The following is a 14,620-nucleotide window of genomic DNA, read 5'->3' on the forward strand; positions in this document are numbered from 1 at the left end:
CTGCTCTAACCCCTCAGACAGAGACCAACACCTACAAAATCTCCACCAAGCATTCTCAAAACTACAATACCCGCACGAGGAAATAAGGAAACAGATCAACAGAGCCAGACGTGTACCCAGAAGCCTCCTACTGCAAGACAAACCCAAGAAAGAAACCAACAGGACTCCACTGGCCATCACATACAGCCCCCAGCTAAAACCCCTCCAACGCATCATCAAGGATCTACAACCCATCCTGGACAATGATCCCACACTTTCACAGGCCTTGGGTGGCAGGCCAGTCCTTGCCCACAGACAACCTGCCAACCTGAAACATATTCTCACCAGTAATTGCACACCGCACCATAATAACTCTAGCTCAGGAACCAATCCATGCAACAAACCTCGATGCCAACTCTGCCCACATATCTACACCAGCGACACCATCACAGGACCTAACCAGATCAGCCACACCATCACTGGTTCATTCACCTGCACATCCACCAATGTAATATACGCCATCATATGCCAGCAATGCCCCTCTGCTATATACATTGGCCAAACTGGATAGTCTCTATGGAAAAGGATAAATGGACACAAATCAGACATTAGGAATGGCAATATACAAAAACCTGTAGGGGAGCACTTCAACCTCCATGGCCACACTATTGCAGACCTTAAGGTGGCCATCCTGCAGCAAAAAAACTTCAGGACCAGACTTCAAAGAGAAACTGCTGAGCTTCAGTTCATCTGCAAATTTGACACCATCAGCTCAGGATTGAACAAAGACTGTGAATGGCTTGCCAACTACAGAACCAGTTTCTCCTCTCTTGGTTTTCACACCTCAACTGCTAGAACAGGGCCTCATCCTCCCTGATTGAACTGACCTCGTTATCTCTAGCTTGCTTGCTAGCATATATATACTGCCCCTGGAAATTTCTACCACATGCATCTGAAGAAGTCGGTATTCACCCACGAAAGCTCATGCTCCAAAACGTCTGTTAGTCTATAAGGTGCCACAGGATTCTTTGCTGCTTTTACAGATCCAGACTAACATGGCTACCCCTCTGATGCTTTCCTGAGTGCTGGCTGGTGAGTCTTGCCCACATGCTCAGGGTTTAGCTTATCGCCATATTTGGGGTCGGGAAGGAATTTTCCTCCAGGGCAGATTGGCAGAGGCCCTGGAGGTTTTTCGCCTTCCTCTGCAGCATGGGGCATGGGTCACTTGCTGGTGGATTCTCTGCAGCTTGAGGTCTTCAAACCACAATTTGAAGACTTCAATAACTCAGACATAGGTTAGGGGTTTGTTATAGAAGTGGATGGGTAGGGTTCTGAGGCCTGCTTTGTTCAGGAGGTCAGACTAGATGATCACATTGGTCCCTTCTGACCCTAAAGTCTATGAGTCTATGAGTCTAGTGTTTTAAACAACAGTTTAAACAGACTTGTAAATCCATATCAAGTGGGAATCTCCCAGAGGTCAGCAGTAGGGCATTCTAGAAAGAGAGGGCACAATACATTAACCCTCAATTACTGTACAAGAAATTTTTTTTTTTTACAGGATTTGGACACAGATGGCAATCTAGAGGAAGGTTTGAGAGTATGGGCTGGAATGTATAGGACAAGAAAATGTGTATTGTTGGTATTTCATCAATGGTTTTCAACCTTTTTTCATTTGTGGATCCCTAAAAATTTCACATGGAGGTGCGGACCCCTTTGGAAATTTTAGACAGTCTGCGGATCCCCAGGAGCCTGCAGACCACAGGTTGAAAAACACTTCGCTACATCATAGTAGGCCTTGTACGTAAGAATAGAATTAATTTAATACACAAAGAAAAAGTCAATGCACAGAACACAGAATATAAGTGCTGCAATCAGACAATTTTTTTTTTGGATCTGTTTGAAAGGATATACACAAAGACCAGATGCTCACTACTCTGCAAATGTCTAGCCAAACATCTGCCTTATACAGAGATGTCTGACTGTGGCATGGACGAGGATCAATGTGACAATGTGTCTAGCCCTGGAGGCCTAGACAAAGATGACTCTGATGATGGATTTGATTAATAAATGTTTTCAGTCTTATATGTCAAGGTTAACCTCCCTAGAATTACCAAAGACCAGTGTCTTTTTTTCATGCAAGCAAAATGCATCCCTGTGTTAAAATATAATTTAAAAAGTTGACATTTCAATTTTTTCTCAAATATATATCTACATAATTGTTCTGGGCTTGTAATGTTTGGTACCACTGTGTTCATGGGAGACGGACTTTTCAATAATACCCAACTTGACCCATTTCTGTCAAAGTTCCATTCTCAAAATTTATACCAACTGGAGGACCTGGACCTGGGAGCTGGATGGCAGGGAGGCAGTCAGTCCTCCCTCCCTTGCTGCAGACGGTGACACCGTTAAAATTAGGATTCTGTAGAATTTTAAAAATCAAATGGCACCTCCCTTACACGTCTATGATTAATTTGCCACTTCCCCCAAAATGAAATTTTATTACATTATGCTCCCAAGCTAAAATTACTGGCACAAATCCTGATTCAGACAAAGATTGTATGTGCATTTTAAATATAGACAGCAACAATTTTAAAACACTTTTGATACATGAGTATAGTGCACTGATAGCAAACTACAGAAGGATCAATATAATCAAAGACTTCTTGTAAGCAATTCTACATGCACTCGGTAGTAAACTCGCACTATTTTCTGCTGGCCATATCTTACTGTTACCCTAACAGCTGTTGCAGCACTATATCCTCTTCTTCTGAAATGCTTCACTATTTAATTTTTCAGAGGATCCATTTTTCTCTGCTATATTTCGAAAGGTCCTGTCAACTGGACTGAAGAAAATCTGAGTCGATTTGTATGTCCAGTATGGATTAAGTATTAATGTAAGTATACTTAACCCCATGAAAAAGACAATAAAATACGGAAGTCCCAGATTTTCCACCACATCATTCCAATTGGAAATACACACCCACCACATGTGATAAGTGAGGACCATGCGGCAGTGTTGCATGTGGATCAGTACCCACTGATTTGCCTTCCATAAAAGGGTATGAGCATAGCCAGTCTGGAAGAGACAACAACAAAGAAGGAGAAATGAGATTGCAGCTTCAAGATAAGGCAGTCAGTGTTTTCTATAAATAACAGACATATTTAGCTTTCCTGTTGCGTTGTGTTGTGTTAGTCCAAACATGTGGACACGGGGGATCCAGTGGACATAGTGTACTTACATTTCCAGAAAGCCTTTGACAAGGTCCCTCACCAAAGGCTCTTACGTAAATTAAGCTGTCATGGGATAAAATGGAAGGTCCTTTCACGAATTGAGAATTGGTTTAAAGATCGGGAACAAACGGTAGGAATTAATGGTAAATTCTCAGAATGGAGAGGAGTAACTAGTGGTGTTACCCAAGGGTCAGTCCTCGGACCAATCCTATTCAACTTATTCATAAATGAGCTGGAGAAAGGGATAAACAGTGATGTGGCAAAGTTTGCAGATGATACTAAACTGCTCAAGATAGTTAAGACCAAGGGCTTGTCTACATCAGAAAGTTGCAGCGCTGGTGAGGGAGTTACAGCGCTGCAACTTAGGAGGTGTACACATCTGCAGGGCACCACCAGCGCTGCAACTCCCTGTTTGCAGCGCTGGCCGTACTCCCGTTTTGTCTCGGGTGTAGAGGATCCAGCGCTGGTGATCCAGCGCTGGTAATCAAGTATAGACACTTACCAGCGCTTTTCTTGACCTCCGTGGAATAAGCAGGTATCCCAGCATACCTGAGGAAGCCTCTGGTAATCAAGCTGGTCTCCTTCCCCGGCTTGCTCTCGCGTTCCCCGAACCCCGAGCAAGCAGGTCTCCTTCCCTGCGGTTTGCAGGGTGGTTCCGGGAACGCGAGAGCAAACCGGGGAAGGAGACCAGCTTCGCCGCGGTTTGCTCTCGCGTTCCGCGAACCACCCTGCAAACCGCAGGGAAGGAGACCTGCTTGCTCGGGTTCGGGGAACGCGAGAGCAAACCGGGGAAGGAGACCAGCTTCGCCGCGGTTTGCTCTCGCGTTCCGCGAACCACCCTGCAAACCGCAGGGAAGGAGATCTGCTTGCTCGGGTTCGGGGAACGCGAGAGCAAACCGGGGAAGGAGACCAGCTTCGCCGCGGTTTGCTCTCGCGTTCCGCGAACCACCCTGCAAACCGCAGGGAAGGAGACCTGCTTGCTCGGGTTCGGGGAACGCGAGAGCAAACCGGGTAAGGAGACCAGCTTCGCCGCGGTTTGCTCTCGCGTTCCGCGAACAAGCAGGTCTCCTTCCCTGCGGTTTGCACGGTGGTTCGTGGAACGCGAGAGCAAACCGCGGCGAAGCTGGTCTCCTTTCCCGGTTTGCTCTCGCGTTCCCCGAAACCCCTTGAAGCCGCCCAACAGCGCTGCAGTGTGGCCACATCTAACACCACTTGCAGCGCTGGTTGCTGTAAGTGTGGCCACTCTGCAGCGCTGGCCCTATACAGCTGTACTAATACAGCTGTAACAACCAGCGCTGCAAAATTTTAGATGTAGACATGGCCCAAAGCAGACTGTGAAGAACTTCAAAAAGATCTCACAAAACTAAGTGATTCGGCAAAAAAATGGCAAATGAAATTTAATGTGGATAAATGTAAAGTAATGCACATTGGAAAAAATAACCCCAACTATTCATGCAATATGATGGGAGCTAATTTAGCTACAACTAATCAGGAAAAAGATCTTGGAGTCATCGTGGCTAGTTCTCTGAAGATGTCCACGCAGTGTGCAGAGGCGGTCAAAAAAGCAAACAGGATGTTAGGAATCATTAAAAAGGGGATAGAGAATAAGACGGAGAATATATTAGTGCACTTATATAAATCCATGGTATGCCCACATCTCGAATACTGTGTACAGATGTGGTCTCCTCATCTCAAAACAGATATACTGGCACTAGAAAAGGTTCAGAAAAGGGCAACTAAAATGATTAGGGGTTTGGAGAGGGTCTCATATGAGGAAAGATTAAAGAGGCTAGGACTCTTCAGCTTGGAAAAGAGGAGACTAAGGGGGGATATGATAGAGGTATATAAAATTATGAGTGATGTGGAGAAAGTGGATAAGGAAAAGTTATTTACTTATTCCCATAATACAAGAACTAGGGGTCACCAAATGAAATTAATAGGCAGTAGGTTTAAAACAAATAAAAGGAAGTTCATCACAGTGCACAGTCAACTTGCGGAACTCCTTACCTGAGAAGGTTGTGAAGGCTAGGACTATAACAGCGTTTAAAAGAGAACTGGATAAATTCATGGTGGTTAGGTCCACAAATGGCTATTAGCCAGGATGGGTAAGGAATGGTGTCCCTAGCCTCTGCTTGTCAGAGGATGAAGATGGATGGCAGGAGAGAGATCACTTGATCATTGCCTGTTAAGTTCACTCCCACTGGGGCACCTGGCATTGGCCACTGTCGGTAGACGGGATACTGGGCTAGATGGACCTTTGTCTGACCTGGTATGGCCGTTCCTATGTTCTTATGTTCACATTTCATAAGAACATAAGGAAAGCCATACTGGGTCAGACTTAGGTCCATCTAGCCTAGTATCTTGTCTTCCGACAGTAAACAATGCCAGGCACTTTAGAGGGAATGAACAGAACAGGTAATCATCAAGTGATCCATCCCCCGTCACCAGAGGCTACAGAGACTTCAGAGCATGGTTTTAAATTGCTGCCCATCCTTGCTGACAGCCATTGATGGACCTATTTTCTATGAACTCATCTAGTTCTTTTTGGAACCCTGTTATAGTCTTGGCCTCACACAGGGCCAGTGCAACCACTAGGTGAACTAGGCAGCCGCCTAGGGTGCCAAGTGGTTGGGGATGCCAAAAAGCACACTCAGGAAAGGCGGTGGAGTGGAAGTGAGCTGGGGCGGGGGGGGGGCGGGGAGGGTCACCTGCAGCAAGTAATGGGGGGGGCGTCCAGGGGAACTGCTCTCCGCCCTAGCTCACCTCTGCTCCACCTTCTCCCCTGAGCACGCTTCCCCGCTCTAATTCTCCTCCCCTCCCAGGCTTGTTGAGGCAAACAACTGATTGGCGTTGCAAGCCTGGGAGGTGGGAGAAGTGGAGCGGCGCCAGCATGCTCAGCAGAGAAGGCAGAGAGGAGGTGTGCTGGGGCAGGGAGCTGCTGAAGGGGGCGCTGATATTACTATTTCCAGTCTTTAAAAATGTTTTAAAAATAGAGTTTAGTCACCTAACTTTTAGTCCTGTCCTGTGCACTAGATCGCAACTAGTGTGTCAGTAAACTAATTTTTTTTAATCTTTCTGTTTTGTTTCTTTGCTAAAAATTGGGTTTTAAAAAAATATTAAAGTATTTTAGGGTGTTATAATTAAGGATTCCCAGGACCAATTCACTACACGTTTGGAAGAAAAATTCTTCCTTGATCCCAGAACTAATGTCCAAGTTTGGTGGCCAATATTTCTTTGCAGACTTTTTTGAGGGTGAGGCAACATGAGGTTCATTATGGAAACTTCTCTCACCAATAATTAATACAACGAGTTCTTACCTTTAAAAGCATAAAGGATATGCATAATGGAGGAGTGCACATCTCAAGCAGCAGTCCCATCAGGGGTAGATAATGTCCAGACTTTATGTTAATTATCAGACCAAGAAGCCCACCAAAGGCAAATAAATGGTGAACCGCTGAGAACACATCAAATATTCTGAAAACAATAATAGACACATGAACAACTATATTTTCAAGCAGGAAGAAGCCAGCAGCTATTAAGCAGTGAAACCAGCTCCACTTTTGTTGTGAATACACTTGGTCAGCTTGAAAATCTGGATCTATAAGCAAGGCCCACAAGCCAGCTCCACAACTCTGAACTGCAAACAGGCCACGTGTGATATCCATATTCCAGAAGACCTTCTGCTTTGCTGACAAAGTGCGATAACTGGCACTGATCCATGAGGACAGCCAGTGAGCTAGAAGAAATACTCCCAGGTAGATGAAAAAACCAGCTGCTAGTAATGTCAAACGAACTTCCCACAGAACATAGTTCCAGTCAAATATGGCTCTGGACATTGCACCATCATTTCCAAGATTCATTTCTTCTTCTTTAATTCAAAATAGTTGGAGGAAGTCTGAAGCTTCTCACCCACACGTTGGTCTATTTTAAGGCTACTGAGAAGAACTCACCTGCAATTAAAAAAAAAAAAGAGAGAGAGAGAGAGATACTTGCAGAGATTGACTGTATGCCTGTGCATATATATATATATATATATATATATATATATTCATGATGTCCCTATCTATTAAAGCTCACTAGTTTCACTACAACTTAGTATTTGTTACTATTTCCACTAATATTTCCCAACAGTTTAGAGATGACATAAATAATCCTGTTAAAGGCTGATATTTTAACCTTCAAAGTCTCAACCAGGTATATAAAAGAGAAGATGAGACTTAGCAGGTTGCTCCACCTTCTGGGATGCTACCTGATATATTGGGGTACCACTGAGCCAGCTTGTTCCATCAGCCTGGGCTCCCTCACCCAATCCTGCTAAGCCAGACCCTCAAGCCTCCTCTAGCACACAAACAGGTTGGGACACACTCAGCTGCAGAAAGACACGGACACTGAAATCAGTATTGCTTGGGAAGGCCTTCAGCTAAGGAATTACCCAGCACTAAAGTGCACTCCCCCTCTGGAGAGTGTCTGTTACAGCTATCCCCCTATTCCATTTTGTTTCTTACAGCTGTCCCCAGACTCCATTTTGTTTTTGTTCTCCTCCTGTGGCCACCCTTCCCTGGCTGTTAAGTTGTTTACCAGGGCCACTGCCCTTCTCAAAGGGAGGGCCCCTTAACTTGTTTAACAAGAGCCATTGCCCTTCTCAAAGGGATGGCCACTTGTGCTGCGTGCTAAATGGGACCACTGCCCTGTTCAAAGGGTTAGTCCTGTTATCACCTCGTTGAACCTGGGCTCGGTGTAGGGCAGGCAATGTCCAGAGCTGCAAGACCTATTGTGTTTTTAAAATCCTGGGCATGAGTCATAGGCCTCATGTGCTCTTGAGTCACCTATTGCACACGACTCTGCCCAGACATGTTTCTGTGCTTAACCTGCAGTTTTTCCCTGTGCCTCCTTCCCTGTGACAGAGGGAGCCTATCAGGATTACTGGCAGGAAACTGCCTAAGTTTGCCTTTAAAAACAGACATTTTTGAAACAAACATCAGAAAGGTTCCTGCATTGCTGCCTGGTCTGATCAGCCAGGGGTTTTGGGGGGTCCTTTCTCCGCTCTGGTTTTATTTTTGAGCATACTCCCGGTTTTTTAAACCCCCCCCCCACGTAGAACGAATTGCTACCTGAGAGATCTCCTGATTATTAAGACTGTACCGAGCCCTCCTTGCTTCTTCTGATGTTGCTGCTGCTTCTGCCTTTGCTGCTGCCTTGGGGACTGGTAAGAATCCCTCTGTGAAACTTTCCCTACTTTTATTTTATTATTTTAGCTGCTGGCTCTCTTTCCCCAGCACACAGACTCAAGCTAAACCTTGGTCTGTGTCTTAAAACCTCTCTTAAACTCCGCGGCGCTTTGCCGCTAAAAATAAGTTTGTGCCGCTGCTAAGCTCTGCTCCTGTGGGCTTTGCCTCGGGACTCCCTGCTTTCAGCTGTATCCATTGCTGTAGCCACCATCCCTTGGCTTCCTTGGGAGCTGGATCCTGGGCACATACCACTCTGCCCTCTGTGACTTCCCATAGCATAAGGTGCACCATAGGTTTTGTTTTTTTAGTTTAATAAGTCATAGTTTGTTAAGATTGTAGAGCTTGTAAGTTCACCTGCCTTGTTATAGTTTACTGTTTTGTTGCTCCGTATAGTTGCTTGTTATAGTTTTGCTTAGAATTGTGATATTTGTTGTTTTGCCTTTGGTTGGTTAAGATAGATAAGGTTTTTGCTGCTTAAATTCATCTTCCCGCTGTCCCGATCTCTCCCTGAACTTTCCCGTGTCTGTTTTTCCCCCGCTCCAATCTCCCCCTCTGTGTGCTTCTCCGTGTCTCTCTGTTATAACCCTTTGCTGCTTTTTCCCCCGCATCTGCACTCTCTCCGAACTTCCCAGCTCCTTGCTGCTTCCCCCTCCCACGTCTGCATCACCCTCCGAACTTCCCAAACTCCTTGCTGTTTCTCCCCCTGTATAACTTCTCAAACCCTTTGCTGCTTTTTCCCCCACATCTGCACTCTCTCCGAACTTCCCAACTCCTTGCTGCTCCCCCCCCCGCATCTGCATCATCCTCCAAACCTCCCAAACCCCTTGCTGCTTCTCCCCTTGTGAAACTTCCCAAACCCTTTGCCACTTTTTTCCCCTTGTTTTTGGTGTCCGCTTGTTGCTTAAACCTCTCTCTAGCCCTTCTTTACACTTCTCTGCTGCCCCTCCCCTACCGAAGATCACCATCACACTGCATCGGGGAAGGGAGGGGAGAGGATGCTGTTGTTCAGTGCCACAGCACCACGTCTACCAGCAGCATGCAGTAGACATACGGTGACATTGAAAAAAGTAAAGAAACTTTTTTTTCCCTTTTCTTTCATGGGGGGGAGGCGGAGTAAATTGAAGAGATATACCCTGAACCACTCCGGATAATGTGTTTGCCCCTATAGGCATTGGGAGCTCAGCCAAGAATGCAAACGCTTTTCAGAGACTGCGGGGACTGTGGGATAGCTGGAGTCCTCAGTCTCCCCTCCCTTCTTCCATGAGTGTCCATTTGATTCTTTGGCTTTCTGTTACACTTGTCACACAGCACTGTGCTGTGGACTCTGTATCACTGCCTGGAGATTTTTTTCAAATGCTTTGGCATTTCGTCTTCTGGAACGGAGCTCTGATAGAACAGATTTGTCTCCCCATACAGCGATCAGATCCAGTATCTCCCGTACGGCCCATGCTGGAACTCTTTTTGGATTTGGGACTGCATCGCCACCCGTGCTGATCAGAGCTCCACGCTGGGTAAACAGGAAATGCAATTCAAAAGTTCGTGGGGCTTTTCCTGTCTACCTGGCCAGTGCATCCGAGTTCAGATTGCTTTCCAGAGCGGTCACAGTGGTGCACTGTGGGATACCGCCCGGAGGCCAATACCATCGATTTGTGGCCACACTAACCCTAATCCGATATGGTAATACCAATTTCAGTGCTACTCCTCCCGTCGGGGAGGAGTACAGAAACCGGTTTAAAGAGCCCTTTATATTGATAGAAAGGGCCTCGTTGTGTGGACGGGTGCAGTGTTAAGTCGGTTTAACGCTGCTAAAATCGGTATAAATGCATAGTGTAGACCAGGCCTTAGACTAGGTTGCTGAGACTGCCGACATAACACATGGATATGAGAAGGGGAAGAACTGCTCAGAGAGTCTCTCATTTCACACAGTTTGACTGGGAACTCTGGTGGGAGGCAGAAGAGGAAGCCATACGGATTGTCAGCAGCATAAATAAAAAGATTCTACAGAGATGTTTTGCCTCCCCGCTACTTATAGGTACGCAGCAAAGGAATATTGCTTATTTATATTCTGAGAGGGCCTGATTCTGCTGTCCTTTACACCAGAACAACGCCACTGGCCTTTCATTACCACTGCCTTGCATCCTGAATCAGTGGGAGAGTTAAAAATTATAATTTGATAGTATTTCACACTCACTCTGCACAGATGTATACAACTACACGGTGTACAAGGAAGTGGAGAATCAAGCCATTAATGTCAGCATAATGTCATCAAGCCCCAGAAATCTTCCTCTCAACTCCCCACAAAAAACCGAGAACGAAAGCAAAACACATTCCTCTGTAGCGCCAGCACAGTTACATACAGCCCTCTAAATACGGTGGTTCACAGGCTGCGTGAAATTCCCCTGACTTCATGCAATAGCCTCTCCTGGAAGTATGATATTTTGCAGCATTTAACCAAAATCAGCACTCAGTTAACGCTGCCTAATCCCCATTTCCTCCTTCTAACAGGAAGGACCAGTACAACATACAGAAAATATTTGCAAAAGAATCAGTAAAGGAGGGGGAAACAACAACAAAGAAATAACCATACGCGGGTTCTCCTAGGCTCACCCTAGACATTCAGTAAAGCGAGTGTTGTAGTTAACAAAGCCCTGCTCCGCACAGCACCCATTGCATGGTACTTACCGGCTCGTTAATTTCACTTGCGCGGCAGTTTCTCTGCCCGGCTTCTACTGTGCTTCCAAGTGCAGCAGCGATCAGCCCTCGGCAAGATAATGAAGTCAGGGCTGCTTATTCCACCGTTGCAGAAGCAGCTGCAGCTGAAATGCAACAGCTTGGCGCCTCGGCGCGACCCCACAGCAAAAAGCGAATGATGCTTATCGGTTCCTCCAGCCCTTCCCTTTGTTGCTGCCTGCCGTAAACCGTGGCTCCCTGCGTGGAGCGGGGAGTGGACTGCACCAAATAACCCGCTTTGGCAAGACGGACTTTGCGGTTGTTCACAGCTCTCCTTGGATCTTAATTTGCAGAGCAGGAGGGGGGTCGCACCATACTCTGCCCCGGTGCTGCAGCCAAGTTTTGTGTTGCACTGAGTAAAATGGCGATCGCCCCCAGTAGCGAGTCCTAACAAAATATCGCACATGGGAGTGTGTTAATGTCACAGGCCCGGTTAGTCTCCTTTCAGTTTCACTTCGCGTATCTTATGTCCTAGCAAGATAGTGCCGTGTTCGGGTTCTTGCTTTTTTAAAAAAATCTTAGTATTCCTGTTAATATTAGTTTTTATTTATTTATTTCTGCTAACAGAACTTAAATTTGGGGCTTAAGCAACCTGACACTGTCCCTTTAGTTATTAGGAAATTTTAGAAGACAACGTGTGACACTGAGATGGCCCTGACCAATAGTTTCTAAGAGCACACTTTCTCATGACACCTACAACGACATTCACCTCATGCAGAGGTTCAAATAAGGCTGTAGCTAGCACTGATTAGTACTCAGCCTTTAAGCAGGTAAACTGAATTTCATCCCTGTTGAACAAGCTTAAATTAGCTTTTATACATAGCATTTAGAACAGGGTCCACCTATTAACCAGACAGAGTACATGTACATTATTCTGCAATTTTTAAGTACATGAGCAGTTTTTATTTTACAAAAGATTGCTAGAGTTTTTAATAGGTTGCTAAATTCTGCTGCACTTATTTTTTTATTCCTACTGTTATATTAAAACAATATTCAGATGATTTTATTCACTGTACAAAATGTTTCCCAGTCTTATAACATACTTGCAAGGTCATCAAGAATGATAGTAGTTGGAGGTTGGAACTTTGGAAGAGACCTTTCATGGAGTCCTACATTGATTTCTATATTGCGCAAGAGATGTGTAATAGATTTGCAACCTGTACGTGATAAGTAAGCAAACATGGAGGACTAGAATCCTGCACGTTTATGACCCAGCCAGACCTATTTCAATGCCCATTTCTCCACATTGCCACTACTACATGCAAGTCTGGTACCTGGGGTGCCTGGACAGAGACTGGAAATATTATTTATTAAACCCTTCTGTCACGTGGAGTTGTGTTGGCAACAAGGGCCAGGTGCAATAGTTAAGGGTTCCTTTTGCCAATACAGTGTAGAAACAGCTCAGGCCCCCACCCAGCAACCTGGGAAAATTACACGCCACCCCTGGATACCCCTAAGAGGCAATACTTCCCCTCGTGCAGACACTGAATCTGTGTATAGAAAATAAATCTTTTTCTACATCCTGTGTGGTTCTCTCATGCAGGCACGTTTGCTGGACTGCAGCCCCAGCAGGAAGCACTGGGATGGGCTGAGCACTGGCCACAGGCAGGTATGTAGGGCTGCCACCAGGGAAGGCACTTCCCCACACTTCCTTCCCTGTCAAAACGTCAGCTTTGCAAACATGCCTGCAGGTAGGGCCTTTCTTTAAAAAAAAGTTGCTGGTAAGCAGCAGGCCATTGCCTATCTCTGAATCCAATTAACACTGATATTAATGGGATTGGATCTGAGCAATAGGTTTCCATTAACAGAAACTGCTAATATCAGGATTGCTATTAAGTATAATCTACTGCACATAGATTCACAGACCTAGAAAGGACCTTTATTATGTTAATTCTAGTCTGACATCCTGCATAACACAGGCCATAGGACGTCCATGAATTAATTCCTTCTTCAAGTCCACTAGTTCTGGTTGTACTACAGCATGGCTAGATTTAAAAATTCCCAGTGATGGAGAATGCACCACAACTGCTGGTAAATTGTTCCAGTGGTTAACAATTATCCTCACTGTTAAAATTTGCATCTTATTTCTAGTTTGAATTTGTCTAGCTTCATCCAACCATATGCTTATCCTGTAGGTACTTATAGACTGTGCTCAAGTCACCGCTTACTGTCCCTTTGGTAAGAAAAATAAATTGATCTCCTTGAGTCTATCATTGAGACATGTTTTCCATTCCTTTAATTGTTCTCGTGACTCTCTTCCAACATTTTCCCAACATTGTTCTTGAATTGTGGACACCAGAAAAGGACACAGTAATGAGGAGGAGTGGCCCCCCTCAGGCGCAGACATGGAGGGACTGCCACAAGCCACTTGGTGGGAGGAGCCAGGAGGGCCAGAAGCAGAGGGCCAGGACAGGAAGGGGAACTCTAAAAGGCCAGCCTAGCTGCTTAGTTGGAAAGACACTGATGGAGGCAATAGATGTTTCTTCCTCGCTGCTGGAGGTCAGCACCAAGGAGAACTGCTGTTGCCCCAGGGACCAGCAGGAGCTTCCAGGGAGCCCCAATGCTCTCAAGGCAGAGGAGCTGCTATTGTTACCCTTGACTGTGTATCCAGAGGAGGCTGAGGATGACCGCAGGATCCAGGTACGCCAGAGGGAGAGAGAAGGAAGCAACCCAGGGGAACCAGTCAGTAGTCTGGTGGAGAGTGAGCCTGAAACCAAGTCAGCTTGTTGTGTGCGGATCCTCACTCACCCAGTGGCTGACTGCTTTGCCTCTGATAGGGCCCTGGGTTGGGATGTGGTAGAGTTGGGTGGGCTGCGTCCCCCCTGCCACCCCACCCCTGAGGTGGCAGTACTCCCCCTCAGTAGGCCAGGAGGCCTGTGCTCCTCAGTGTGCCCCAAACCTGAGCCCCATAGACCGCGCGTGTGTGTGTGTGTAAGGTGCTCACCCCAAACCGGAGCCCCATAGACTGGACAGGGGCTACAGTTCAGCCTGATTGCAAGCCAGAGCCCTAACTGTTGGCTGACCCGCCCTGCTTAGAGGCCGAGGAGATAGACTACCGCAGCTTGTCCAGATTGCAGGCCCAAGCTTTAACTGGCAGCTGCCTTGCCCTGCTTTAGTACTAGGTGAAGAGACAGCTGTAGCTCCCCCGGCCACCAGACAGAGCCCAGATTGTGTACGGCCCGCCCCACTTGAAGGACGAGCCCTGTTGTGAATTGCTAATTCTTCCTCACCCACCCAGCCACCCCCACTCTTCTTCTGATTAGAGAAGCCCCTGCAGACCCAACTTACGAGGCAGCATGACACCCTGCAGATGCAGAGGGACAGCTCCACCAACCTACAGACAGTATTCCCTCAATGGTCACACCAGTGCCAAACACAGGGGTAAAATAACCTCCTTTCTCCTAGTGAAGATTCACCCTGTTCATACATCCAAGGGTCACATTAGTGTTTTT

General features: G+C 46.3%; 1 protein-coding gene across 1 annotated transcript; it reads right to left on the reverse strand.

Annotated features, from left to right (window-relative positions):
- Positions 1–1,781: 1,781 nt before the first annotated feature.
- On the reverse strand, positions 1,782–11,530 carry LOC127049733 (protein CLN8-like). Its single transcript, XM_050950979.1, has 3 exons — positions 11,121–11,530; positions 6,528–7,160; positions 1,782–3,055 (listed from the first exon to the last, which is right to left on the reverse strand). Exons 2-3 carry the CDS (start codon positions 7,068–7,070, stop codon positions 2,732–2,734), a joined length of 867 nt encoding a protein of 288 aa, XP_050806936.1. The 5' UTR covers positions 7,071–7,160; positions 11,121–11,530; the 3' UTR covers positions 1,782–2,731.
- Positions 11,531–14,620: the final 3,090 nt, after the last annotated feature.

The sequence above is a fragment of the Gopherus flavomarginatus genome, chromosome 4, assembly GCF_025201925.1.
Source record: "Gopherus flavomarginatus isolate rGopFla2 chromosome 4, rGopFla2.mat.asm, whole genome shotgun sequence".
Classification (NCBI taxonomy): domain Eukaryota; kingdom Metazoa; phylum Chordata; order Testudines; family Testudinidae; genus Gopherus; species Gopherus flavomarginatus.